Source organism: Mauremys mutica, chromosome 3 (assembly GCF_020497125.1).
Source record: "Mauremys mutica isolate MM-2020 ecotype Southern chromosome 3, ASM2049712v1, whole genome shotgun sequence".
Classification (NCBI taxonomy): domain Eukaryota; kingdom Metazoa; phylum Chordata; order Testudines; family Geoemydidae; genus Mauremys; species Mauremys mutica.
In genome coordinates, this window is record NC_059074.1 from 86,390,846 (window position 1) to 86,417,568 (window position 26,723).

The 26,723-nt window shown below is 41.6% G+C and overlaps 1 protein-coding gene across 1 annotated transcript; it reads right to left on the reverse strand.

Annotated features, from left to right (window-relative positions):
* Positions 1 to 112: 112 nt before the first annotated feature.
* Positions 113 to 26,361, reverse strand: TUBE1 (tubulin epsilon 1). The gene is made up of 12 exons (XM_045010485.1): positions 26,267 to 26,361; positions 26,104 to 26,177; positions 22,540 to 22,592; positions 17,998 to 18,055; positions 17,234 to 17,349; positions 16,518 to 16,639; positions 14,795 to 14,982; positions 12,578 to 12,753; positions 9,914 to 10,054; positions 7,897 to 8,037; positions 4,346 to 4,520; positions 113 to 1,130 (listed from the first exon to the last, which is right to left on the reverse strand). Exons 1-12 carry the CDS (start codon positions 26,289 to 26,291, stop codon positions 972 to 974), a joined length of 1,428 nt encoding a protein of 475 aa, XP_044866420.1. The 5' UTR covers positions 26,292 to 26,361; the 3' UTR covers positions 113 to 971.
* Between the last annotated feature and the right edge of the window lie 362 nt (positions 26,362 to 26,723).

Below are 26,723 nucleotides of genomic sequence, written 5' to 3' on the forward strand. Positions count from 1 at the left end.
AAAAATGTAATTTTATGGGTCCATTTGTAGTTGCTCAACGCAGTTTTTAAGACCAAAGAGTCAGGCTTGGCAGACAAATTCTGAATATCCACATATTTTATTCTGCAAAAATACAGGAGTTGTTATTAAGACAACTGTTTATAAATATAGTCTGATCATAATACAAAAATCTCTTTACTCTAATTATATATTTAAAATATGCTTCTATTTTAATTAGGTTCTTTTAAGAATATAATCTTCATTCTCCAAACAATCCATATCATAAGTACATATGATCACAGTTATTAGATAAAGAGGCGGCATACTATGCTAGCCTCTTATCCTCATCAGTATATAAACCAACATTAGTGCAACCTAGAGTTCACGAAAGGTGAATCATTATTATACAATATATTAGTATTATACTTGATGCATCTGTTGTCAAATTATTCTTCATATTGCGAGTTCTGATATCAAGTTGGAAAATTTTAGTTCAATTACATCTAAATACAATGACGAAGCAACACTCTAAGGTGTGAATAGTTACACACATCACTTAGACCATCATTTTGGAAATAAATTTTCTAGGATATTAGGAACTTCAGAAACGACTCACTAGATGCCTTCTTTCATCTCAAAAAAGGAAATGTAGGATTTCCCTTCCCTCGTGTATCTTATACCAAGGGGACTCTTTGCTCCAAAGCAGGGATCAATTAATGCAAGTTGGTCCAAGGAGTTCACCAACTCCATTTTGGGCTGTTACAATTCCTCCCTTCTCTCCTCCTGGCAGACGTGATCACTACTTACTCTGCTAGTGTGCGATATATGTTGGTCCCTTTTCCAGTCTGAGCACTTGATACAACACTCCCAGTCAGCCGGGAGAGGGACAGTAGCAGGATCCCTGTGGAATGATTAGTCCTAGCTGCTTTCACAACCCATCCAGTTATCTTAGGCAGTTTGCTGTTCTGCAAATAATAGCAATTCTTCCTCTGTTACATAGCTATCTTCAGTCTTGAGGGATATGTTCTAGGCGCACTTTTAGTGGCATCTAGCTGGTTATATTCCTCTATTAGATCTGACAAGGATGATATGGCTTCGGAGAAACAGCTTTGCTCCATCCCATCAACGTGCAAGTAATGGTGAAGGTGAGCCTATAAGAATATACACAGATTAACATATCCTTTTCTGTGCACAAGGAGTTAGATTAGATTCATCTAGCTCAATATACATTATTGTTTAGCCTACCTTGAAAGGGGACAACAAGCACTATCATAAATAGATTGAAAGACGGTCTAGATTCACTATATCCTTTGCTGAAATGCTACTTAGCAACTTCCTGCTGCAATACTCTGGGGCATGCCCACACTACAGCTGCTACAGCGACACAACTACAGTGCCAGAGCTGCGTTGCTGTAGACTTTTCCCACATTAATGGAAGGGGTTTTTCCACTGATGTTAATCCACCTGTCTGAGAGGTAGTAGCTAGATTGATGGAAGAATTCTTCCGTTGACCTAGCTGCATCTGCACTGGGGGTTAGGTCAACCTTGTGACGGCACTCGGGGCATGAATTTTTTCACAGCCCTGAGTGACGTTGCTAGGTTGATCTAATTAATCTTTGGGTGAGCTGGGAGGGGATCTTGAACAATACTGCTGGCCAGATCAGTCACATACCTCATCCTCCATCCTGTCTTACTCTAAATAAAGATCATTAAGGAGGCTTGTTCCTTTGTGTAGAAGCTTGTTGAAAGGATTCACCAATACATAGGTCAGAATCTTAGGCTACGACTACACTGCAGTGCAGACTATTGGGGTGTGAATTGCAGAACATACCAAAGAGTTGCACACTAACTGCCCTGTGTGGATGCTGCTGGCATGAACTTAAAAAGTACCTAGTTCATGTGAACATAGTCCTAACAGTTAGAGAACACAAACTAGTTTGGCCAGCAGCATCCATATGGGGCGGTTAGTGCGCAACACTTTGATACACTTTGCAATTCACCCCCCGATAGTCCGCACTATGGCACAGTGTAGGCAAGCCCTTAGTGTCACTTCTGACCAAGCCCTTTATATTGAAAGCCAGGTGCCAGTGGTGGTTCAAAAGTGTTTTTTCCAGTGCCGCAAGATACCAAGATAATAATGGAGTAAAGGCAATAAATGCTTTATTATTGTAATTCCTGATTAGTGGAGTTTACAGCAGAACTTCTCTACTATTTGCCATTTGTTCAGAATGCAGCAGCATTTTTACTCATTGGTTTGACTGACTGCTGGCTGCTTCTGAAGTGGCAGGTGGTCCATAATGCTATTATTTTCAAAAGTCTTTAAGGGCCTAAGTCCTGGTTACTTCAGCGACCCCATCTTGAATGTGGGCAAGGCCCTCATCCATGCTCCAGCCCATTTGTGACAGGCAAAACGGCCGCTGCACATAAAGAAGCCCCAACAACCCTGATTCTGCCTGGGAAAGGCGGCCTCCCGAGACTCCCCTTGAAAGTTCTGGTGTAGAATGGGAGTGGGTGGAGCAGTGCTGTACGTTGCAGAAATTCTGGGCAGCACTGCAGTCCATAGGATAATGTGGGGAAGCTGCTGTAATTTAGAAAAGCCCTCAGGGATGCCTACATTATGCTGAGGGCCTCTCTGGCCCTTGGAGAAGCCCAGGATTGGGAGGGCACAATGACTCCCCTGCCAGGCCAGAAGTTCAGTGCTTATGTTTATCTGCCACCCACCTTTAGAGGGCCCATCAAAGCAGGCTGGCAGACAATTGTGGCTTTGTTGTAGTGGGCTGTAGTGTCTGGAATTCACTGACATTAGTGTTTAGCCAGGACTAAACTTAAAATGTAGCTAACTACAACCTAGCTACCTGGCTCAAGTATGTGAAAAATTCAAACCCCGAGGGCCACTGTTCAGCTGATTTAACCCCCCAGTGTAAATGCCTGGGGATTGGAAGGTGGATCATTTATATTAACAGAAAACCTCCTTCAGTCCACATAGGAAGCATCAACAGCTCTAAGGTTAATCTTCCCACTTTTTAGGATTCCTTTAAAAACTTTGAACTTCCAAAGGTGTTTTAGAACAGTGGTTCTCTACTGGGGTACATGTACCCCTGGAGTGTGCAGGTCTTCCAAAGGGTGCATCAACTCATCTAGATATTTGCTAGTTTTACAACAGGCTACATAAAAAGCACTAGTGAAGTCAGCAAAAACTAAAATTTCATACAGACAATGACTTGTTTATACTGCTCTCTATATAAAATAAATCCGTTGGAAATCATGTGGTAAATATGAGAAAGTAAGCATTTTTTCAGTAACAGAGCACTGTGACACTTGTATTTTTAGGTCTGATTTTATAAGCAAGTAGTTTTAAAGTGAGGTGTAACTTGGGGGTATGCAAGACAAATCAGATTCCAGACCCATTAGATTTTCTTCTCCCTTGCTGAAATTCCTAAGTTCGTCAGCATTTATCATCAGTATAGTGCCCTTAGTTTCAGTTACCATGCCATCAGAAGGACAGGAATACCCAGCTATTTTGGCATCTTTGACAGAAGTAACATCTCCTTCAGTTTCTTTTTTTAAAAACCATACCATGCAGGACTGCAGAGGCAGAGATACCAGAAAGGGGCACAGTTGTCTGGAGAGGTTGAGAACCACTACTTTAGGATATCCTGTTAACTCAATATACGGTTCTTTTCCTTTCAGTCTTTTCTTGGGTTATCTGCCCAACTTAGTTTTAGTTGTTAACTTAAACACCATCCTCATTTTAGCTAAGGCTGTATGTTTGCCACAGCCACGACTTCCATGACAAAACTGAAGTCTCAGTCCGTGTTACAAGACAGCTTCTCTGGATTTTACAAGTTTGATACGGTGAGTTAGAGTACTGGTGTTAAAAACTTAAAGGTTTTTTTTAACAATTTTGATGATCAATAGCACAGGACTTATGACAAACATTAAAAAAAACCTATGAGCAATAACTTAGTTAACATTTCTATCTTTTGCTTTGACAAAGCTGCAGCTTTTCCAGTTCCTTTGCCCTTGCAAACAAACAGGCTTAATTGAGGTACACTTTTGTAGCATGCTCCCAGCTATCCTGGTGAGGTGCAATTCAGACATAGGATGGGTTATCAAGACACTCATTCTGGTGGTACAGGAATACTACTAAAAAAAAATAATGCATTGTTATCAGAAAAGATAGGTCCACAACACTGCTTTGCATTCGGAGTGCAAAGTCTATTGTATGTATATTAAAGCAATATCTTCTTTGTTGCAGCTTGCACTGAAATTTGCTTTTCTCCTCCACATCTCAAACAATAAAATGATAGAAGAGACTACTGCTACTTTAAAGTACATTGGGATGTTACGCTGCTTTTCACTGTACCTTTTTCTTGTAGAGCTTCATGAATCTGTCTTTGAGCTCTGTAAAGGTTGGTTTCACACAAGTGTTGTTAGCTAATGCCAACAGTGAGTGAGAATGGCCCACAGGAGGTACTGAACATAGGCCAGTTTTCCAGCCTTCTTGATTCCATGAGACAAAATGAAGGGAAGGCTTCAACCTGCAATACATAAATTCATAGCTTAAAATAAGCAAGCAAAAGGTACAGTACATAGCACCGTGTTAACAGTTCTGTTTACTTTGCTAAAACAAGCAATCTCAAGGGCACCTGCATATAAAATTTCAGGAAGAAAAAAGCCATTATAATTGGCATTTGGCATAACTCTTTTAGACTTTGTAAATTAGCAGCTTAATTAAAGCTTAAAAACCACAGGAGAATGCTAATTTTAATAATAATTTGTTAGTTTATTTTATATTTCAGTATTAAAAATAAAGCTACCTTCAAGGGACCGGTATCATAAGATACTTCACTCAGTTTGTTTCCCATAAAAAAGGGGAAGCCTAGCTGCAGCCAAAACTAGTCAGACATAGTGTAATACAATAGATGCCATAGACAGCATATTCTTAAGTTTGTTGACAGATCATATAGGTGCTGGTGCTGGGAGAAAGGACTTATCTCCCAGTAACTGTGGTTCTTCAAGATGTGTTGTCCATATGGATTCCACTCTTGGTGCACATTACGGACTGGATTCCTTTGTCCATTGTCTTGCGGCTGCCTACCGGTGCCTTAGATGTCTTCACACCTCAGCACCCGAGATCATAAAGGGCAGAGCAGGCCCAAGCATATTTCAGTTCTTTTGTCAATAACAAATCCCAAGGAGGACTCTGTAGTAGAAGGGAAGGAGGACGAGTCCTGGAGACCATGTGGATAACACATCTCGAAGAACCACAGTTGCTGTAAGGTTAGTAACCATTCTTCCTTCAGTGACTGTACACACAGATTTCACCCTTGGTGACTGTCTGCTTCCTTGGAGATGGGTACTGAAGTCCAATTTTAAAAATGACTACAGGACAACCCTACTAAAATGGGCATCTGATCTGGAAGCCTCTACAATGAATAGTGACTTGTGAATGAGTTGACTGAGCTCCTGGAGGCTGCCTTACATATTTTCAGTAAGGGACATTCCTCAATCCGGTAGCAGAGGCTGACTGAACTCTAGCAGAATGAGTTCTAATGTAGCTAGCTGGTTCCAACTTGGATAGCTTGTACCATGTTTTTATATAGCTGAAGATCCATTTTGATAACCTGTGAGGATACTGCCTGACCTTTAACCTTCTCAGGCAGGGTTGGCAGAATTCAATGTTATTAAAAATAATTTTGACAGATATTGATATTTATTTTCAAGCATTTTTTATTTTTAGTGATTTAAATTATCACAGTTGTACAAATTTATGGGTTTGAATCATTTTTTAATTTTTAATCACACAGTTGTAAATTATGGTGGGGTTCAGATTTAATGACAGTAGCCGACAAAATTCAAAAAAAATTAAAGCTTTATAACTGTTAAAACCCAAATTGTCAATATCACATGTCAAAATATACAATATAAATATCCTTAATTAAAACTCTAAGAAGTTTTCAAGCATCATTTTTTACTTTGCCTACCTGTAAATTTATTATTATTACTAGGGCTGTCAATTAATCACAGTTAACTCACACGATTAACTCAAAAAAATTGATCACGATTAAAAAAATTAATGGTGATTCATCAGTGTTTAATCACACTTAAACAATAGACCATCAATTGAAATGTATTATAAATATTTGTGGACTTTTTCCTACATATTCAAATATATTTGAAAATACCCCTTCATGCTTCGGCCACCATTCCAGAGGACATGCTTCCATGCTGATGATGCTTGTTAAAAAAAGAATGCGTTAATTAAATTTGTGACTGAACTCCTCGGGGGACAGTTGTATGTCTCCTGCTGTTTTACACCTGAATTCTGCCATATATTTCATGTTATATCAGTCTCAGATGATGACCCAGCACATTTGTTTTAAGAATACTTTCACTGCAGATTTGACAAAACACAAAGAAGGTACCAATGTGAGATTTCTACAGCACTCAACCCAAGTTTTAAGAATTTGGGGTGCCTTCCAAAATCTGAGAGGGACAAGATGTAGAACATGCTGTCAGAAGTCTTAAAAGAGCGACCCTATGATGTGGAAACTACAGAACCCGAACCACCAAAAAAGAAAAATTAACCTCTGTTGGTGGCATCTGACTCAGATGATGAAAATGAACATGTGTTGGTCTGCTCTACTTTGGATCATTACTGAGCAGAACCCGTCATCAGCATGGAAGCATGTCCTCTGGAATGGTGGCTGAAGCATGAAGGGGCATACGAATGTTTAGCATATCTGGCACATAAATACTGTGCAATGCCGGCTACCAAAGTGCCATGCGAACGCCTGTTCTCACTTTCAGGTGACACTGTAACTAAGAAGTGGGCAGCATTATCTTCTGTAAATGTAAACAAATTTGTTTGTCTTAGCGATTGGCTGAACAAGAAGTAGGAATGAGTGGACTTGTAGGCTCTAAAGTTTTACACTGTTTTATTTTTGAGTGAAGTTACGTAACTAAACTAAACTAAAATAAAATCTACATTTGTAAGTTGCATTTTCATGATAAAGAGATTGAACTACAGTACTTGTATGAGGGAATTGAAAAATACTTTTTAAAAATCTTTTTACAGTGCAAATATTTGTAATGAAAAATAATACATTTTGTATTCTGTGTTGTAATTGAAATGAATATATTTGAAAATGTAGAAAAACATTCAAAATATTTATAATAAATTCTATTAGTAGTCTATTATTAACAGGGCAATTAAAACAGTGATTAATCACGATTAATATTTTTATCTCAATTAATCGCAATTACTTTTTTAATCGTTTGACAGCCCTAATAATTGCTAGTGGAAATATTTTTCATGTATGGTGAAATCAATGCTTACCTACGTTTATCAATAAAAAATGAATCCTTCCAAGCCTATCATCAAAGATCACTAGGTGTGCTTCTGAATGATTGTGTCATGTTAAGGTAATATAACAATGCCCTTATTACATCAAGCGTATGAAATTTAGCTTCCCCTGGGGTTGAGTGAGGCTTGGGGGCAAAAACTGGGAGATGAACTGAACCATTCTCTCAGCAAACATCTTTCTGACAGGTATATGATAAGAATGGTGGGGTTTTTTGATGGTATGCAGAAAATTATTTGGTAATCACTTGATCATAACCACAAACGGATTTGGCTTGGAAAAGGTCCCATGATGCTTAGAAAGGTTCACTACTTACAAAGCTTATTAACTAATTATGTCATTAGGAAGCACAGAATAGTATTTTCAAGCTCTTTCACTCATTTTCTGTTGGTCAGTAACATTTCCTCTCTCAAGTGCCTATAACTAAATTTTTTTTTTGCTGAATTTATTATTTAAGCTTTTTGTATGAATAGGGAGCATCTGTGAGCATCTGACAACAGCTTCTGTAATAAGTAATTGTGCACAAACAAGCCATACGAATAGATCAAACCTTTCAATGTTTCTGCGAAGGTCTGAAACCTGTACATTTCCTCGAACCAGAAGTGCACAGGCAAGGTACAAGCTATGCTTTGGGTCTGCTTGAATCAACTGGTGGTCTTTACTGAAAGCATCTGAAAACATTTGATCCAACCTAAATTAAGAAAAAAAGGCAGTTATCTACTTTTATTAAGCATGTTGAAGTTCTTCACTAATCCTATAGCTTGTAATTTAAGAGCAACTGAAATTCATCCACTTCCTTGTTATTTTAAAGGATAAATTAGACAGTCAAAAAATATTCAAACAATAGTACAAGCTGGGTGGCCTATTTCAACGTACATCCTCTTATGACCACACATCATTTGCTTTTCTTGGCACTCTTTTCTTTGAGCACCTTACCATATAAATTATACCAAGTTCAGAAATAGTGGATAAGGGGGAGTAAGTTACATGCCAGTAACTTGTGTTGAGTTTACCCATAGTGTCCCAGACTTGTGATGAATGTACCAGAGTTGATGTAACCTGAAGCTCAGTGTGGTAAAAGATGGTTCAAGTTACAACAGACTAGACTTCCTTAGATTTAGAGAATAGGGATTTTTTTCTCTCCTCTTTGCTCTTTCCAGTTTGCTTTATACATTTGAAAGCATTCTGTGTACTGTCAGATTCCCTTTTCTGTGGCTCTTTCACCCAGTAAAAGGGAAGAGGGAAAAAATTAAGAGAAAAGGAAATTGTGAATGTAAAGCCATAGGTATTGGCAGACGAAACTGAAAGTATTTCAAATTGATTTTTTTTAGAATTAACTAGATTTCAAATTAAGTGTCCCTTTACATGGACCATCCTTGTTCCCAGACTTGTGTGTGTTAAAGGTTCATTACCTTATTTTACAAAAATTCTATGCCTTTAAAAAATATATAGTATGTGTGTGTGTGGGGGGGGAACCCACTGAACCACACTTTTAACTTTATTTCTTAAAAAGAGTTGTTTGGCACTTAAAAAAAAATTTTTTTTTATTCAAAAAAAGGAAATTTTCCCAAAAGTTCAAATTGGACTGGTTTATGTAATCTGTGGAAGGAGAGCCATGGTTGAATGATCTTATGGGGCCCAAAGATGTAAAGCTCCTCTACTGTAGGATCTGGAAAGTTCATAAAGGAGTGGAGTCTTGGGAAGAGAGGTACAATTATACTTGCGCATAATATCGAGTAGTAGAGGATGGAAAGAAAGTTTAAAGCTTTATGCCTGGAAAGTTGAGCATGTGAAGTTTTTAATGTAGATAAAAGACTCCACCTTCACAAGTCCCCTTCATGCCTTCTTTCAGTCCCTGTATACTCCTTTAAGCCGCTCTTCCATGTGCCCCAGGTCCACTGTAAATAATCTGTCCCCACTCTGTGTCCTCTTCCACTTACCTTACCCAGAATCTCTCTATTAAAGAGCTGAGAACATAATGCTACCCTCCATGTGTCCCCCATTCCCTACCAACAGTAGGCACATCTCCCAGTCCCCTGCATCCTGCTCCATACCCCGCCCTGGAATATTCTCACTGCATCTTCCACCCTCTCATTTACCTGTACAGGGACCCTCCACCAGCACTGCACCACCTTCTATCACTGCTCTAATGGTGGGATTTAATTCCTTGGTGGGAGGTAGAAATACCCTACCACCAAGCTCTTAATAATATATGTCTTTGCAGTTCCTTCACTGATTTCCAAAGAACCCACTAAAAAAGCACTTCTCCGAAAGGCTAACAAAACATATTCTGAGTTTGTAAACCAAGCCATTGTGGAGATTGAGCTTAAATAAAACATCATTAAGAACATTTTCAAAGTGAATATCAGGGAAATTTTGGAAATACCACAGTGCTTTTAAATTTCTTTTATTTTTTCCACAGGCTTCCAAAGAAACTTTTATCCTGGGGTTAGACAGAGAATATACAGTTTTCTTTTGTGGAAGTTACAGGAGAAAAAAATAAGGCTTAAACCAGACCTCAGCTATAGCGTAGCCTCCATTACTCCATAACAGTCTGTTTCACCTACCGTCTAGAAGGTACATTAACATCAGCCAATGTATACAGAGGAGTCAAGCTGGAAACCAGATAATGAAGTCGAGGAAAGGGAACCAAATTCATGCTGATTTCATTAAGATCCATATTAAGGGAACCTTCAAACCTGGCAGAGCTAAAAGTTTAATAGTACTATTATAAAAACAAAATCATTTACTTACAAAAAATTATGTAGCAGCTTGATTTGTTACTGTTATATCCATATTTTTTTTCCAGTTGTTCCCTATAACAGAGAACATCATGGAGATGAAATATAATGCTTGCAGTGTTGTTGAAGCCATGATGGCCCCACAATATAAAAGACACAAGGTGGGTGAGGTGATTTTTTATTGGACCAACTTCTGTTGGTGAAAGAGACCAGCTTTCGAGCACCACAAGGCAATCTGTTTCATCTTGTACTTAGCTGCGACTCTCTGATTACCTTTCCAAGACTTGAAGACGACCTTTGTGGAGCTTGAAAGCTTGTCTTTTTCACCAACAGAAGTTGGTCTAATAAAAGATATTACCTCACCCAACTTGTGTCTCTCATGAAGTATAATGTCATTTTACCAACTTCAGAATTGGTGAATCAATCACTATCATGAGAGTTACTGGTTTTTCATACATTTGTACCAATAGTCTTAATTTCTCTTAAAAAAAAAGCACTGAACATTAAAACTAAGCACCCACTGTTTACTGGTTAAGGTACTGCTCTACAGAGATGTGGTTTTTGGCTGAAGATAAGCCTGAGGTGTGATAACTCCCTTCGTAACTAGCCAGGGGTAGGCAACCTCTGGCATGCATGCCAAAGGCGGCACGCGAGCTGATTTTCAGAGGCACTCACACTGCCCGGGTCCTGGCCACCGGTCCAGGGGGCTCTGCATTTTAATTTAATTTTAAATGAAACTTCTTAAACATTTTAAAAACCTTATTTACTTTACATACAACAATAGTTTAGTTATATATTATAGACTTATAGAAAGAGACCTTCTAAAAACGTTAAAATGTATTACTGGCACACAAAACCTTAAATTGGAGTGAATAAATGAAGACTCGGCACACCACTTCTGAAAGGTTGCCGACCCCTGACTAGACATTTCAGGGTTACTACTGCAGATCATTTCAAATAATTGGAAATAGGGATTAGGGAGTAAGGGCTGCTATACTACTAAACACAATAGGGGATTACCACGTTAGCTATGGTCATTAACTGGAATAAAGAGAATTGGTTAGCAGGAACAAGTCTTTTAACATCTCAGTTTAACAATGTGTGACTGTATAAAGCTACAGGCAATCAATATCTATATATGTGCAAGAATCTTCCCACCAATTCATTTCAACCAAAAGAACTGCATTATGCAAATAAACTGAGGACAACAAGAATGGAGAGAAGAGTAGAGGAGTTATGCCTCCGTCCCACTGCGTGTACTGCACTGATAACAGCAGCCAAAAAAGGAGAAAAAATGGTAATTCTGATGTCGCAATCCTAAACAAATGTTCACAGGGTAGCAGCAGGTGGTGGGAGATGGAGGACCAGAGACATGGAATGCTCATAGGATGAAAGAGTTAAGAAACCTGGAAACACTAGACAAAAAGTTTTGATGGGTTTAAAAAAAAAAGTGAGAAGTAATCAATTAGACATCAGTTTTAGTAACCAAATGTATTTTAATAATGATTTTGCATAAATTCACACATCTTTTGAACCAACCTGTTACAATAAGTGGAGCAGTACTCTTAAACCATTAGTCTCAATTAACTTCAATGGGAGTTCTTATAGTGACTAGTTTTGTATATTAAACAACTAGTGTTTGGGGGGTAGCAGGTATATTCAAGAGGTGGTGTATCACTACGTGAGTAATATTTGTTTATACCCTGTCTTGTAATATTAGGTTCCTATTTTTAATAAAGGTGAAATCGCATTTCTGCTGCATAAATATTTTCTTATATTTGAATGTACTTCAGTTTGTCTTTTGAAAAATCACTCATGAATAACTTCTCACTTTTAAATTTATTTAACACCTATTTGACACACAGCATAAGGGTCCAAGACCTGAATAGCTTAAAAAAATTCTACTTGCCTGTGGTGAGTAATCACTTCCTCCAATGGGTGAGTAAATCATTTAAAAAAAAAAAAAACAAAAAAACAAAAAAAACCCCACCCAAAACTAGATCTTTAGGGCAAACCATGGATTAAAAAAAAAAAAAAAAAGTTTGTTTTGCCAAGGGCAAGTTTTCATGATAGGTTTACAAAGCTAGGCTAGCAAGTTAGAAGAGTATAAATCCTAAGAATTCGGATGACCTCTTACTTCATCTGTACCACAGATTCAGTAGGAGAAATCCTGAAGTCAGTGGGGTGTCATTGAAGTCTATGAGCGTTTTGCCATTGACTTCAATGGGACAGGATTTCATTCAATATCCCTTTTAGGGTTTCTACAGTAGTTTCCTCATGCTAAAATGTAAGCCACTTTGCCAAATTACCCCCTGAAGTCGGTTCTTTAGATTGCTGTTACAAGACTTGAACAGTGCTTATTAACTCAATTACAACAGCTGACTAATACCATACTGAGAATGGATCAATATTTTCTGAAGTGCAGTACATCCATTCTGCATACTATCTCTCGCAGCATTACTTGCATAGTGGAATACTCAGTAAGATTACCTTGTCAGGTTCAGCAGCAAGTTGGCCACAATATTGTTCATAGCATCAAATGGCTTCTCCTGTTCAGTTTTGATACTGCCTGCACTTGAGGTTAACAAGCTGTTTTGTTTCACAGTTGATCCTAGCTTTCCAGAACTGGTCATCTGATGAATTTTACTAACTATAGAAAATAAAGACTTGGAGAGAAAACAAATGAAATAATTATTATAAACAAAAGCTTCCAGGTACTCCTGTGCACAGAGCGTTCACATTCAGTGTCCCTGTTTGTTTCAGTAAAAACTTAAAATCTAAGAACAAAAATTTAAGCACAGTAGCTCAAATTAACAGTTTGTGCCTTTGACGTCTGCTTCACTTTTTGGTCATTCACAACTGACTAACGTATTTTTGAACTGCTTTTCTTCAAATGTGTCAAGAAAATATGAAGCTTAATTCAAACACAAGTTTAATTTTTATTCAAATACAGAAAAACCTGTATTTTCTAAATAAGATATTTGTTCTCATATTCAATATAATTCAAAAGACAGCACAAAAGATTTTTTTCCAAATTAAAAAAATCACTTTTGCATGGGGAACAATTTTGTTTATAAACCAATAGCCATATATTGAGAATAAGGATCTTAAAAACAAGGGTTTTTGCAATCACTTACTGTTTACTTTAAAGCAGACATAGGAATAGAATTCCCTGTAAGGAAAGGGAAAAAGTACTGGGCAATTTTTAAATAAGGATAAAATTTTCAAAAAAACCCCGAAGTAACTTAGGACCCTAAGTAGGGTTGCCAGGTGTCTGGTTTCTGACTGGACAGTCTGGTCGAAAAGGTGTCCGGTCAGCACTAAAAGTCTGATTACTAGAGTAAACGTGATAATCCTCCCTGCCGAGAGGGTGGGAAGGTCAACAGCTGTTTAGCTGCTGATGGAGAGCCTCAGCCTCGGCTACAGGAAGCCTCTCACAGCTCTGACTGAGGAGGGGGCCGGCCCAGGGCTGAGGAGCGCCCACTGGTTCGCACTGGTGCTGTGAGCTGATTGGGTGAGGGGAGGAGGGCAAGCTTCAAGCACAACGGAGAGGCTGCGGAAAGGAAGGGGGCAGCCCGCTACCTGCAGGGCTCGGATGTCAAGAGAGGGTCCGTTTGGAGAGCTTGCCTCCCTTCCGGCTGCAGAGGGGCCTGGGCTTGGCACACTGCACTGCACGGGGCCACTTTCCAACAGGTCAGGCTGCCCATCCCCGCTCCATGCACAGCATGATCACTGCCCAGGTAGGAGCCCGGCTGCCTCCAGCGCTACTCCCTGGGAACTTGGTTCCCCGCACTCTCCGGGTGGCAGAAGTTGACAGGCTCTGGCGTGTTGCAGCCAGCCTGCCCAAGCCACAGCTAAGGTAGCCTGGCAGCCAGGGCCCCAAGAGCCCCTGGGTGTGGGGTGCAGAGGAACCAGGAGCAGAGGCTCGATAAACCCTTCAAGAAAAGTGGGAAGACCCCAGAACCAATATTTCCGTGCAAGTTTTCTGGAGCCAGCCAGGGTGAGTGGGTCACGGCTGCTGCAGGGGTGGGGGAGGCTACAAACTATGGGGCAAGTTCCCCAGATGGAAGCGACCAACCACCTGCTCCCAGTTCCATGGACCCAGACAGGCAGGGGACACCAGGGCGTGTTTGGAACCGTCCCTTGCCTCAGTGTTGGTGGCCTGGAGGAACTGCTGGGGGGCAGCTGGGAGTCAGGACTCCTGCGTTCTCTCCCTGGCTCTGGGAGGGGAGTGGGGGCTATTGGGTTAGAGCGGGGGGGGGGCAGGAACTCGGGAATCTTGGGTTCTATCCTCAGCTCCAAGTTGTGACTTGAGTGAGTGGCTTATGGAAAGAGCGCCCACTGCAGGTAACTGGTGGGGTGGGCAGAGTGCGGCGGTCCCTAGGCTGGGTGCAGGGGAGGGGAGGGGGAAGAGTGAGTGGAGGCAGGACCTTGGGGGAGAGGGTGGAGCAAAAGGCTGGGCCTCAGGGGGAGGAGGAAGGAGCAGACTGTCCAGTTTTCCTAAATTGGAAAGTTGACAACCCTAACCCTAAGTCTCATTTTCAAAAGTGACTTAAGGAACTTAAGAGCCCAAGCCACTTTGGTTCTTTTCGAAAATAAGTTTCAGGATAACATTTTCTTGTTCATCAATACAGAGAAGGAAGAAACACTTCCTCTGTAGTGTACACAACAAGAGAAATTGACGAGAATATTAATACTCTCTCTTACTTCATTTTCAATTGGCAGCACACAGTCCGCATGCTCATTAAGTTCCTTCATAGCCAGAACACTATTATATGGAGAAGTAATGACATCATCCTCCCCAGAAGGGTAAACTGAAGTAACAAATCTATATACTTCCGGGAACTCATCTTCAAGCACATTTAGTACAAAAGTACCAAGACCAGATCCTGTCCCTAAGAATAATTAAGAGAATAGTTACAATTAAAAGAGAGAATGCTTAAAAACAACATCCTGAATTATTTAAATCCCCTCTGAAACACAGGATTTCTTTGTACATTACAGACCAGATTTTCATAAGTGCTCAGCACTCAGTGATCACAGTGGGAGTTAGTAGAGCTGGACAGGAAAAGGTTTTTCCATCCTGAACTGGGATAAGAATTTGAAATCTTGAACATTTTCATGAACAAAAAAATCTGAAAACAATTTTTTTGGGTCAACTGAAGAAATGTTGAATCAATTTCTAAACTTTTTTTTCCAAAAATATTTTGAAATTGGAAATTTGTCAATTTAGCAGGGATCCTGGTCAATTTTCGATCACTGACACTTTTAAAATCAAGACTGGACGTTTTTCTAAAATCTGCTGTAGGAATTATTTTGGGGAACTTTTATGGCCTGTGTTATATTGGAGGTCAGACTTGATGATCTAGGTCCCTTCTGGCCTTGGAATCTATGAAAAATGACCCTTTTCTGTAAAAAGTTTGTTTTGATGAATTGGTGTTTTCTGACTGAAAAACTTTTAGTTGAAAAATTCTAGACCAACTCTTGTACTAAGCTTTTATGAAATACCTTAAGTGTTACATCCAGTCTACTCTGGAACATTTCTTGTGATGGGACATGGCTCTTCTTAGCAAGTTATATCTACTGTCTAGCTAACTTTGTTAAAAACATAAGGATAGATATTTATAAAAAATGTGGTTTCGGAATCTTTTTGGAACACTCAAATATTGTATCCAATCAGCGTGCATCTCTACTTAAGCCTAAAATACAGATTCAAATAGCACAATAATGCAGGTAAATGGGCATCTTCAGCTTTTGTGTGTAGATATATCATCCTGGGAAAAGGCAGGGTATCTCCATAATGAGTTTTGCATAATACAGTTTGTATGTTTGAGTGTAATTATAGTCAGTGAGATGACTGCAAGTGGTACTTTTTGGTGTTCAAATTTATTTTTCCTTCAGTGACTTCCTTATTAAGTTTGGTCGGTTTTGAAGTCAGAACATGATTTCCCCCCCATTTCTTTACTGTCAATATTAAGTTCAAATCAGAGAGCTGAAAATTAAACTGTGTATTTTCTGCCTTGGACAGCTAATATTCTGGAATCCTAACAGCTGACAATTTTAATTATGAGACTGGAGGATGAGGAGAATATAACTGCTTTTCTGCAATGCTGAGAATAATAAGCAGCAGGTTCTCTCAAACTAAGCATATTACACTGAAGACACAGCACAAAGATACATGGAAAACAGGGGACTATTTTCATATTCAGTTTTCAGATCCTATCCAACTGTATACAGTGCCTAACAAAAAGGAGCCCTAGTCGCTATGGTAATATTACTACTATTAACTTGACTTAAAGGGTCTTTGTTAATTAAAAAAAATCCTTATGTTACCAGTGTCTTATATTATTAAAGTTAAAAATTTTCAAAATCTAGTTCCTTTTTCCACTTGTGGCATTTGCAGACATGCTAACCATGAAAAAACGCTTACCACCTCCCATTGAATGAATTACAAAAAAACACTGCAGACAGTCGCAGTGTTCTGCAGTCCTCCTCAGCTTTTCCACAATGTGTTCCCGGTACTGATAGCCATACAGTTTATGACCTACAGCCCTGCAAATATGAGAAATAAGAAGAAAATTTAAATGTCCAGATTTGCACTCTAATTCTTCCTATTCTTGTCTGTACACACAGTATTATTAGAGATGTGCTAACACTTCAGAGAAAAATTGGAAATTTGTTCGGTTATCTACTTTATTCGGAGTTTCTCCTCCCTTTTTTGTGACAAAAAGTCAGGATCTGTGTCGCTTAGAAGTCAGAAATTCATCTGCTCCTGTTATTCACTCCTCACTCCATGCAAGTTGCATAATGTCCCAAACTAGATTATGACCTTCAGTGAAGAATGAGCCGCTGGAACAGGAGAATGCCTAAGACAAATGATCCTTTGTTTATGCAAGTAGGTCAAGTAACAAAAAACAGCGAGGGAAGAGAAACACAGAAGAAATGATATATCAGCAGAATGATTCATAAATAAAATGCTTTTCAAGGTTCTCCTCAAGGTGACAGCAACTCTAAGATTTACTGTTAATGTGGCTCAGTTCCCCCCGGTGCAATAGAATCCTCTAGAAAGACATTGTTATCATTTCCCTTTTCAACTGCCATCTATTAGTAGCTAAAATTGCTTTGCAAAGAAGAGTTTATTCTCACCAGTTGTTCCCTGAACCAGAAACATCTGTGATGAGCTGCTTGCTATCAAACACATCTCTCAATGGCCCCTGCAGAATTTCATTCACTACACCCTCCTCCATGTCAATCAAGAGAGCCTTAGAGAAAGAAAAATTTTAATTCAGTCAGTATGCCACTCTTTGAAATAGTTACACAAAAGGGATACGAGCACTTGCGAGATAAAAGGTATCTTGTTCCTTTAAAGTTTCAGGCATAAATATCTTATTTTAAAAGATACACTATGACTGAGAAGCCGACTCTAGAAAAATTCACCTTGATCTCCTTGTCAGAAAACAAAATTTAATGAAGCATTATTTCAGTTATTGCAACTTTTGTTTATGCTGTTCAAAATTTCAAGGGTTAAATGCATAACATGCTGAATACTTAGTAACAAAAAATATTGGCACAGATTTTCAAAGATATTTCCTCTCAAAAACTTATGTTAACTAAGTGACTCAAATAAAACCTTTTACTGCCCCCTCCAAACAAATGCCAACTATATGTGTGATCTACACATTTTCCTAAATTATACATTTCAAATTATTACTGAAGTCTGCCCGCAAAGTGGACTATAATACTGTTACACTAACCTGAGGAACTAAGAAATTTCAGTTTTAGTTTGAGAAGCATGTTTGAAGTTGTGCATTTAAGACAAAAGGTAAACACAGGAAGTTTAAACCATGAGTTCTTTACAGTCAGTCACAAGTATGCAATGTATACAAAATTATCCTTATAAATTGTCTTACTCGTGCTTTTAAAGAGAAGATTTTTCCTTTGTGAATATCAGCACCATCACCACCATTTCTGGAAAAGGGAGAAATGTTTTATAACATCAGATCCATTATGGAAGTGATACAGTATTATTAAAATTATTTCCTTCTCATTAATCTCTCCTGTCCACAGGTTTGACCCAATGCAAAACAATAACGCTGCCCCTCACACGCACATATACACCACACACTCTACTTGCAAAGGCCTAATGGAAATTCCCTAAAATAAAGTCTTTACAGGATCCCATCCCACTGATATTTTAAGGACAACTTCACGTGACGCTAAGGTGGTCAGCATGAAATATTACCATCAGGAACATCCCCCTACTCATCGCTGGCAAAGTAGCTGGATTCTAGCTCTGACTCTGAGAGGATCGTAGTATATAGTGGTTAGGCAAAGGACAACTAGACTTGTTTAATCACTCTGAAATGCAATATGGTGCAGTGTGTAATATTCGGGGCTGTTAAAATAAAAACCTGGGTCCTGTGCCTGCAGTGACCTTGCATAAGCTCTCACTTAACTTATTTAAAAAAAAAATGGGCAGGGGAATGTTTAGCAGCTCTTCATGATCTTCTGTGTTTCATAATCTAGTTAATAATAAAGGTAATGAAGTGTATGGGAATTTAAATAGCACTCAAAGGTTACTCTCATTTTTCTTCAGTTCAGAAACTTCCCCTTAGTCTACTATGATGTGATTGGAATAACAGAGACTCGGTGGGGTAACTCACGTCTGGAGCACTATCATGGATGGGTATAAACTGTTCAGGAAGGACAGGCGGGGGAGAAGAGGTGGAGGAGTTGCACTGCATACAAGAGAGCAGTATGATTGCTCAGAGCTGCAGCATGAAACTGGAGAAAACCCTATTGAGAGTCTGTGGGATAAGTTTAGAGGCGAGAGCAACAAGGGTGATGTCGCGGTGGTTATCTGCTATATACCACCAGACCAGGAGGATGAGGTAGACGAGGCTTTCTTCGGACAACTCACAGAAGTTTCCAGATCACAGGTCCTGGTTCTTAATGGGGGACTTCAATCACCCTGACATCTGCTGGGAGAGCAATACAGCAGTGCACAGATAATCCAGGAAGTTTTTGGAGAGTGTTGGGGACAATTTCCTGGTGCAACTGCAGGAGGAATCAACTATAGGCTGTGCTTCTTTTGACCTGCTGCTCACAAACAGAGAAGAACTGGTAGGGGAGATAGAAATGGGTGGCAACCTGGGCAGCAGTAACCATGAGTTGGTCGAGTTCAGGATCCGGAAGAAAGGAGAGCAGCAAAATATGAACCCTGGACTTTAGAAAAGCAGATTTTGACTCCCTCAGGGAACTGATGGGCAGGATCCCTTGTGAGGCTGATATGAAGGGGAAAGGAGTCCAGGAGAGCTGGCTGCATTTACAAAAAAAAGCAGCCTTAGTATGGGCCCAGGAACAAATCATCCCGGTGTGCAGAAAGAATAGCAAATATGGCACGCGACCAGCTTGGCTTAACAGTGAAATCTTTGGTGAGCTTAAATACAAAAAGGAAGCTTACAAGTGGAAACTTGGACAGATGACTAGGGAGGAGTAAAAAAAATATTGCTTGAGCATGTAGGGATGTAATCAGGAAGGCCAAAGCACAATTGGAGTTGCAGCTAGCAAGGGATGTGAAGGGTAACAAGAAGGGTTTCTACAGGTATGTTAGCAACAAGCTGGTGGTCAGGGAAAGTGTGGGACCCTTACTGAATGGGGGAGGCAACCTAGTGACAGATGTTGTGGAAAAAGCTGAAGTACTCAATGCTTTTTTTGCCTCGGTCTTCACAGACAAGGTCGGCTCCCAGATTGCTGCACTGGGTAGCACAGTATGGGGAAGAGGCGAGCAGCCCTCAGTGGTGAAAGAACAGCTTAAGGACTATTTAGAAAAGCTGGACATGCACAAGTCCATGGGGCTGCATGCAATGCAGCCGAGGGTGCTAAGGGAGTTGGCTCATGTGATTGCAGAACCATTGGCCATTATGTTTGAAAACTTGTGGTAATTGGGAGAGGTCCTGGATGATTGGAAAAAGGCAAATGTAGTGCCCATCTTTAAAAAGGGGAAGGAGAATCTGGGGAACTACAGACCAGTCAGCCTCACCTCAGTCCCCAGAAAAATGAAGCAGGTCCTCAAGGAATCCATTTTGAAGAATTTGGAGGACAGGAAGGTGATCAGAAACAGTTAACATGGATTCACCAAGGGCAAGTCATGCCTGACCAACCTGATTGCCTTCTATGATAAGATAACTGGCTCTGGATATGGGGAAAGCAGTGGATGTGATATATCTTGACTTTTGCAAAGCTTTTGATACGGTCTCCCACAGTATTCTTGCCAGCAAGTTAAAGTAGTATGGATTCGATGAACCGACTATGTGGATAGAAAGCTGGCTAGATCGTCGGGCTCAACAGGTAGCGATCAATGATTCGATGTCCAGTTGGCAGCTGGTATCAAGCGGAGTACCCCAGCGGTTAGTCCTGGCGCCAGTTTTGTTCAACATCTTCATTGATGATCTGGATGATGGGATGGATTCATCTCAGCAAGTTCGTGGATGACACTAAGCTGGGGGGGGAGAGGTAGATATGCTGGAGAGTAGGTATAGGGTCCAGAGTGACCTAGACAAATGGGAGGATTGGGCCAAAAGAAATCTGATGAGGTTCAACAAGGACAAGTGCAAAGTCCTGCACTTAGGATGGAAGAATCCCAGGCACTGCGACAGGCTGGAGACCGACTGACTAAGCAGCAGTTCTGCAGAAAAAGACCTGGGGATTACAGTGGACGAGAAGCTGGATATGAGTCAACAATGTGCCCTCGTTGCCAAGGCTAATGGCATATTGGCATTAGTAGGAGCATTGCCAGCAGATCGAGGGAAGTGATTATTCCCCTCTATTCAGCACTGGTGAGGCCACATCTGGAGTGCTGCATCCAGTTTTGGGCCCCCCACTACAGAAAGGATGTGGAAAAATTGAACAGAGTCTCGCAGAGGGCAATGAAAATTATTAGGAGGCTGGGGAGCATGACTTACAAGGAGATGCTGAAGGAACTGGGCTTATTTAGTCTGCAGAAGAGAAGAATGAGGGGGAATTTAATAGAAGCCTTCGACTACCTGAAGGGGGGTTCCAAAGAGGATGGAGCTAAGCTGTCCTCAGTGGTGGCAGATGGCAGAACAAGGAGCAATGGTGTCAAGTTGCAGTAGGGGAGGTCTAGGTTGGATATTACGAAACACTATTTCACTAGGAGGGTGGTGAAGCACTGTAATGGGTTACCTAGGAGGTGGTGGTAATCCTCCATCCTTAGAGGTTTTTAAGGCCCAGCTTGACAAAGCCCTTGCTGGGACGATTTAGTTGGGGTTGGTCCTGCTTTGAGCTGGGGGCTGGACTAGATGACCTCCCGAGGTCTCTTCCAACCCTAATCTATGATTTGATGAGGTACACACTCTCTCCCTTCCCCTCCCTTCCTGAGTGGGTGATGACAAATCTGCTGAAGCACAAATGCCATCAAACTAAAATCTCATAGGTTCACCATAACAAACATTTTCTGTTATAGCTAAAAAAAAAAAAAAGTTATAAAGCAGTCTATGGACAAACATATTGATGTATAACTGGTATTCAAGGAATCAGCATATGAGGAGAACAATGTGGCCAAAGAATGTGACCAAAGCAGCAAGGAATGTGACCTTTTTGCAAGGAATCTAAGTGAGTCAATCCAAAATGTAAACAGTACTCAAAATGTATTGTCTGTATTTTGTTTTTTGCCATTTCAATGAAGTCTTTACAAAATAAAGGTTTAAAGCCACTATTAAAATTGAACTTTGTAACCCCATCTTAACTATCTTGCAGCTACTGATTCACCATCATATTAGATAGAAAGCTGCTTAATAGTGTTACAGCTAAATACCATGCATGGTAAGCAGTACAACTGCTTTATTCCTTTAATTAAGTTACAGAGGATGTGGCTTAGATGCACATGTGTAAGCAGGGAGGAGTAGCAGGGGTACCAGTATGGTGGGATAGGTGGGTTTGTTTTTCTTTAAATTCTAGCTATGGATCCTAGTGTTCATGCTAGAACAGGTTAGGTAAATTTGTCAAGGCCTGCACAGATTGTGCTTCTTAAATGAATTCCTCTTGCAAGATCCCCAATCAACACGAAAAATCATAATTATAAAGCCTGGCATTTAAATATGACTGAGTGGCTGAAACAGAATACATTTTATTTTAAAGGAAGGTTAATGTGCAGTTATTAACTGACTGTTTTTTTTTGGTGGGTGGGAGAAGGAGGAGGAGAACACTTTCATAGAATTAGAATAGCAAAGATCTATATCAAAGAGGAGAATAGACACAATGTATGAAAGTACAAGATGTTAGGATCTCTTTTTAGCACAATTAGTAGTTTGACCTGAAACACAGATAAAACTGTAGTTTATTCAGGGCAATAGCAGATAGGGATGGCTGACTTACTGAAATCAATTACTCTGATACATTTCAAATAGGTGTCTTCATACAGCAAAGCTTACCTGGTATCCACATTTCTAAAGAAGCTGCTTAATGCTTCATCATAAATTCCTTTCTAAAAAAACAGAAACGTTGCACAAGTTTTAAGTGTGCAATTTTAGAGATTCTCAATGCTATTTCTGGCTAACAATGTACAACAGTATTTAGTTAAAAATATACACAGAATTTGTAATTATGAAAGTAAACAATTCATTCAATAAGAAATTTTATTCAATGCATGATTTAACAAATCACAACCAATATTATATTTTCTTTAATTTTGTGTTTTTGAAGATTTTTGTATTCTATGAAAAAACAATACATTTATTAATTAGCAATAGAACTGGCTTCGCTGTTTTACATGCATTTGTTATGGTATTATAGCTGATCCATGTCTACTGTACAGCTGCCCACTAAACAGTGGGCTGAAAATGAAAGCGTGTTGCTGTATACTAGAATCACAGGATTTGCCATAATGAATCAGATGAGTATTCCATCTAGTCCAATATCTTGTCACAACTGGAACCAGTACTGGCTGCTTTGAAGCAAGGTAGCCAAAAAGACTGTCCACCATTATCTTTATTAACACATTGAAATTTTTCTTTAAACAATGTCTATATACTTCTTGCAAATTGGACACATTTCCATTCAGGGGTCCTCAGCATGCTAATTACTGGGCCCATTTATCTGTTACTCTGTCCCTGTGCTGAATATAGGAATGGCGAAGGGACCAATTGTGACTTTAGTGCAACTTTATACTCCTTGTATTTTTGATCCTGCCGGGGGCCTACTTGGATAAGTTAGAGAAACCCCACGGTTGCTCTGATATACACTCTATTTGCTGTTGACTATGAAAAGTAGAGAATAGTTGGTCCACAGCAGTGTTCCAAATACACATGTAGTAAAAGGAGGCCCTAAGATATAAACCTTGGTATCAGAGGCCCGGTATGAGGCCTAGGCCTAAACTAAAATAATGGCCAAGACTTTGCTAACATAAAGCAAAGTTAAGCTGTGAGCCAGAGGCAGGCCCTGCTCACAGAAGCTGGCAAGGAAAGGGCTGATGCTGCAAGAAGATCAGTACCTTTTAGGTACGTAACATTCACATACTTGCACATTCCACACAGATAACAAGGAACAGGCTGGCCCATCCCAACGACAGGGGCAAAAGGATAATATGATGGATAGAGTTGTTTTGATCGAACCAACATGTACAAGGTGAGAGGCGGCACCTTAATACATAGAGGGGTTGTACCGTGCTACGTAGAAAGGTTGCACCTCCATACGTCAGGTGTGATGTGTAACTTGTTTGTATCTGTGTATAAGAATGCATCCTTGGGGCGGTGTCTTTGTCCAGCCGAGGGGGCAGTGGAAACTCCCGCCACTGACTGAGCTGGGTCCATTGCCAAGAGGCACTTTCTCATAGTATGCCCTGAATTAGGCTAAGAAACCTACAGGGAACTGCCATTGTGTCCGAGGTCGCAATAAACCTAGCCGACGTGACTTTGCATCTTACTGGACTCTGTGGTTATTGGGGGTTCTCGTCGGGTCTGCTGTGTCAGCTATCTGCAGAGCTGGGGCAGCACACAGAGGGAACTCACGCACGCAGCCGAGTGATATCAACAAGGAGAAAGCAGAGCACCACACCGGTAACACTCTGACAACAACACACACTACACTGGGACTTGGAAGGAGAGTGGTGTAAAGATGTTTCACTGATTCTATGTCAATTGGGCAAGCCCCCTGAAGTAGGGAATTCCCCTGGGCCTGTTGCTGCCTCTTTAAGCTGCTGAAGCCACAAAATTTGGCTGTGGAACAACAGAGAATTGGGCCCTAAGTGTTCTTTATTGATGTATATTCTCAGCTTTTTTCCTAGAAAAATCACTGCTGTTGCCTTGTGATCACATCTGACAACCAAAGAACTAAACACTTATTTTTTGCAGGGCTTTGGAGCGGAGCCCAGAGCTGGAGCGCGACGCAGCTCTGGAGCAGTGGAGCTGCAGGTTTTTGCCTGGAGCTGGAGTGGAGCCAGAGCACAGCTCCAAAGCCCTGATTTTTTGTTCAAGGTCTACATGTGTTTTGATAATTAAATCACTTTCCAGAGCAATGCTCACATACCTTCATAGACTGTATTATTTGTAATGCCAAAAAATCAACAGGCCATCATACTGCAAATCAATATTAGTACAATACTGAGAAAATACGCACACTCTTTGGCAGTGACTAGATCTGTCAGAGTCACATGGGCTGGAGATGAGTGTATTTGCACAAGCAGAACTGTAGTAGTAAAAATAGTTTGAAGGACTTAAAAAGACTTGCACAGGGAGCACATCGGCTTTAGCAGGACTAAAACTGGCAAACGCATTCCCACAGGCACAGAGAAGGATTGGTTTAAATCTCAGAACAAGAGTTGGCAGGTCAAAAGCCAGTATGTGGCAGTGGGGTTATTTCAATGACCCAGATACATGTGACTGCAGTGAAATATAAACCATGTCTGTCAGCTCCTGGAGGAACCATGCACCATGGAAGATCTTGCCTGGGCTACACACCAGACCTTATGTGCCCAGCACTGGCAAAACTGATTGTGATGGAAGGCCACCAGAAGAAGGAGGACTGAGAAGGGAACATAGTAACTGCCATACTGGATCAGATTGGGAAAACCAAGGTACATCTAGTCCAGTATCCTGTCTGCAACAGCAGCCAGCATCAGATACTTCAGAGGAAAGTGGAAGAAACCCATAGCAGGACAATGTAGGATAATCAGCCGCATCATGAAAGGCTCCTTATGGGAAACAATTACATAGTAGGTGGAAAAGGAATAGCAGTACTAACTGCTCAGTCCTGGTTGGAGCTGAAAGTGTGTCAGAAAATCATTCAGATGAAAAATGCCCTTTTCACAAAACTAATTTTTTTCAAGAGAAAATTTCAGTTTATCAAAACATGTCTGTTTCTCATCAGGAAAACACAAAAAGGAGGGCTCCTGGTTGGGCCTGGAAGGAAACTGACAGGACACATGTGACTGCTGAGCATGTCAGTTTCACTCCGCTGCTGGCTGGGTCCCGGGAGCGACTTTGTTTCCGTCCCAAAGGAAGGTTTTTCGGGAGGCGGCGGCGGCGGCGTTCCTGGGGCATGTCGAAGCCGCTAATTTCCCCCGCGGATTGGGGAAGCGGCGCGAGGGGCGGCCCCACCGGCGGGGCTGGGCGAGGAACTGCTCAGGTCACCCCCGGCCGTGAGATTTCAGATCCCCAAGGGCTGCGCTGCGCTGCACAGGTCAGCGCGTCCCCCGCCGTCCAGCCCAGTAGCCCCCAGTCCTCAGGCTGCCCCGGCCCCCGCAGGCGGAGCCAGACGCTGGGGAAACACCGCGCGGAGCTGCCGCCGGGGGGCGGGGGGGAACTAACGGGACCTCAGCGGCGACCTCCGATGGGGGCGGCACCGGCCGGGAAGCCGCGCTCGGGGTGGGGGCCCGGGCTCTGCGCGCGCTCAGGAGGAACCCGGTCGCCGCTCCCGCGGGGAGCTGACGCTGCACCGCCCGCGGCCCGGCAGCTGGGGGGGGGGGAGGCGGTGCCAGGGCCGCTCCCGGGGGCCGTTACCTTGTTGACGGCAGCGTGTTCCCTCAGCGCCAGGTCCCAGAAGCGGCAGCCGATCTGGTTCCCGCACTGGCCCACTGCAGAGCGGGGAGAGACACGGGTCAGCGGGGCTGGGGCTGGGGCGGGAGCGGGAGGAGGATGGGGGGGGTCACTCACTCTGACTTACCCTGTACCACCACCGACTGGGTCATGGTGGCCGTTACTAGGGGCGCGCGGGCTGCGGCTCCACCTCCGCCAACCGGCGAGGGGCTGGCCCCGCCTACTCCGAACCGGGCTTCGGAAAGCCCCGCCTCTCGCGTGCCCGACGCTGTGCGGGTGAGGCTCACGCAAGCCCTTCCAACTGCCAGGCTCGGCGTGGAAGGTACCATCCGCTCTCATGTCCCCGGCGAGGGCGAGCGCATGCGCGACACCTCTCCCCGCCCACTGGTTTGCTCCCCTCTTCTCCCGCAGATGGAACGTTCCGCGCTGGAACGCTCAGAGCGGGGGCTGCTGCCGACGGGCAAAGGGAGGGTGGAGCCCGATGTGGCCGAGGGCAGCGCAGGCCCTTGGCTTGCAGCCCTCCTGCCTCCCTAGGGTTGGTTGTTGATATTTGACTGCCCTGTGACCCCCTGGTGATGCCTCTT

Excerpts from the sequence above, each read along its gene's own strand:
- TUBE1 (XM_045010485.1), bottom strand. The coding sequence starts at position 26,291 with ATGACCCAGTCGGTGGTGGTACAGG. Across the intron at positions 8,038-9,913 it reads GTTAATGTACCTTCTAGACG|GTTGGATCAAATGTTTTCAG; the intron begins GTAGGTGAAACA and ends TTCTTAATTTAG. Across the intron at positions 1,131-4,345 it reads TGAAGCTCTACAAGAAAAAG|GCTCACCTTCACCATTACTT; the intron begins GTACAGTGAAAA and ends ATATTCTTATAG.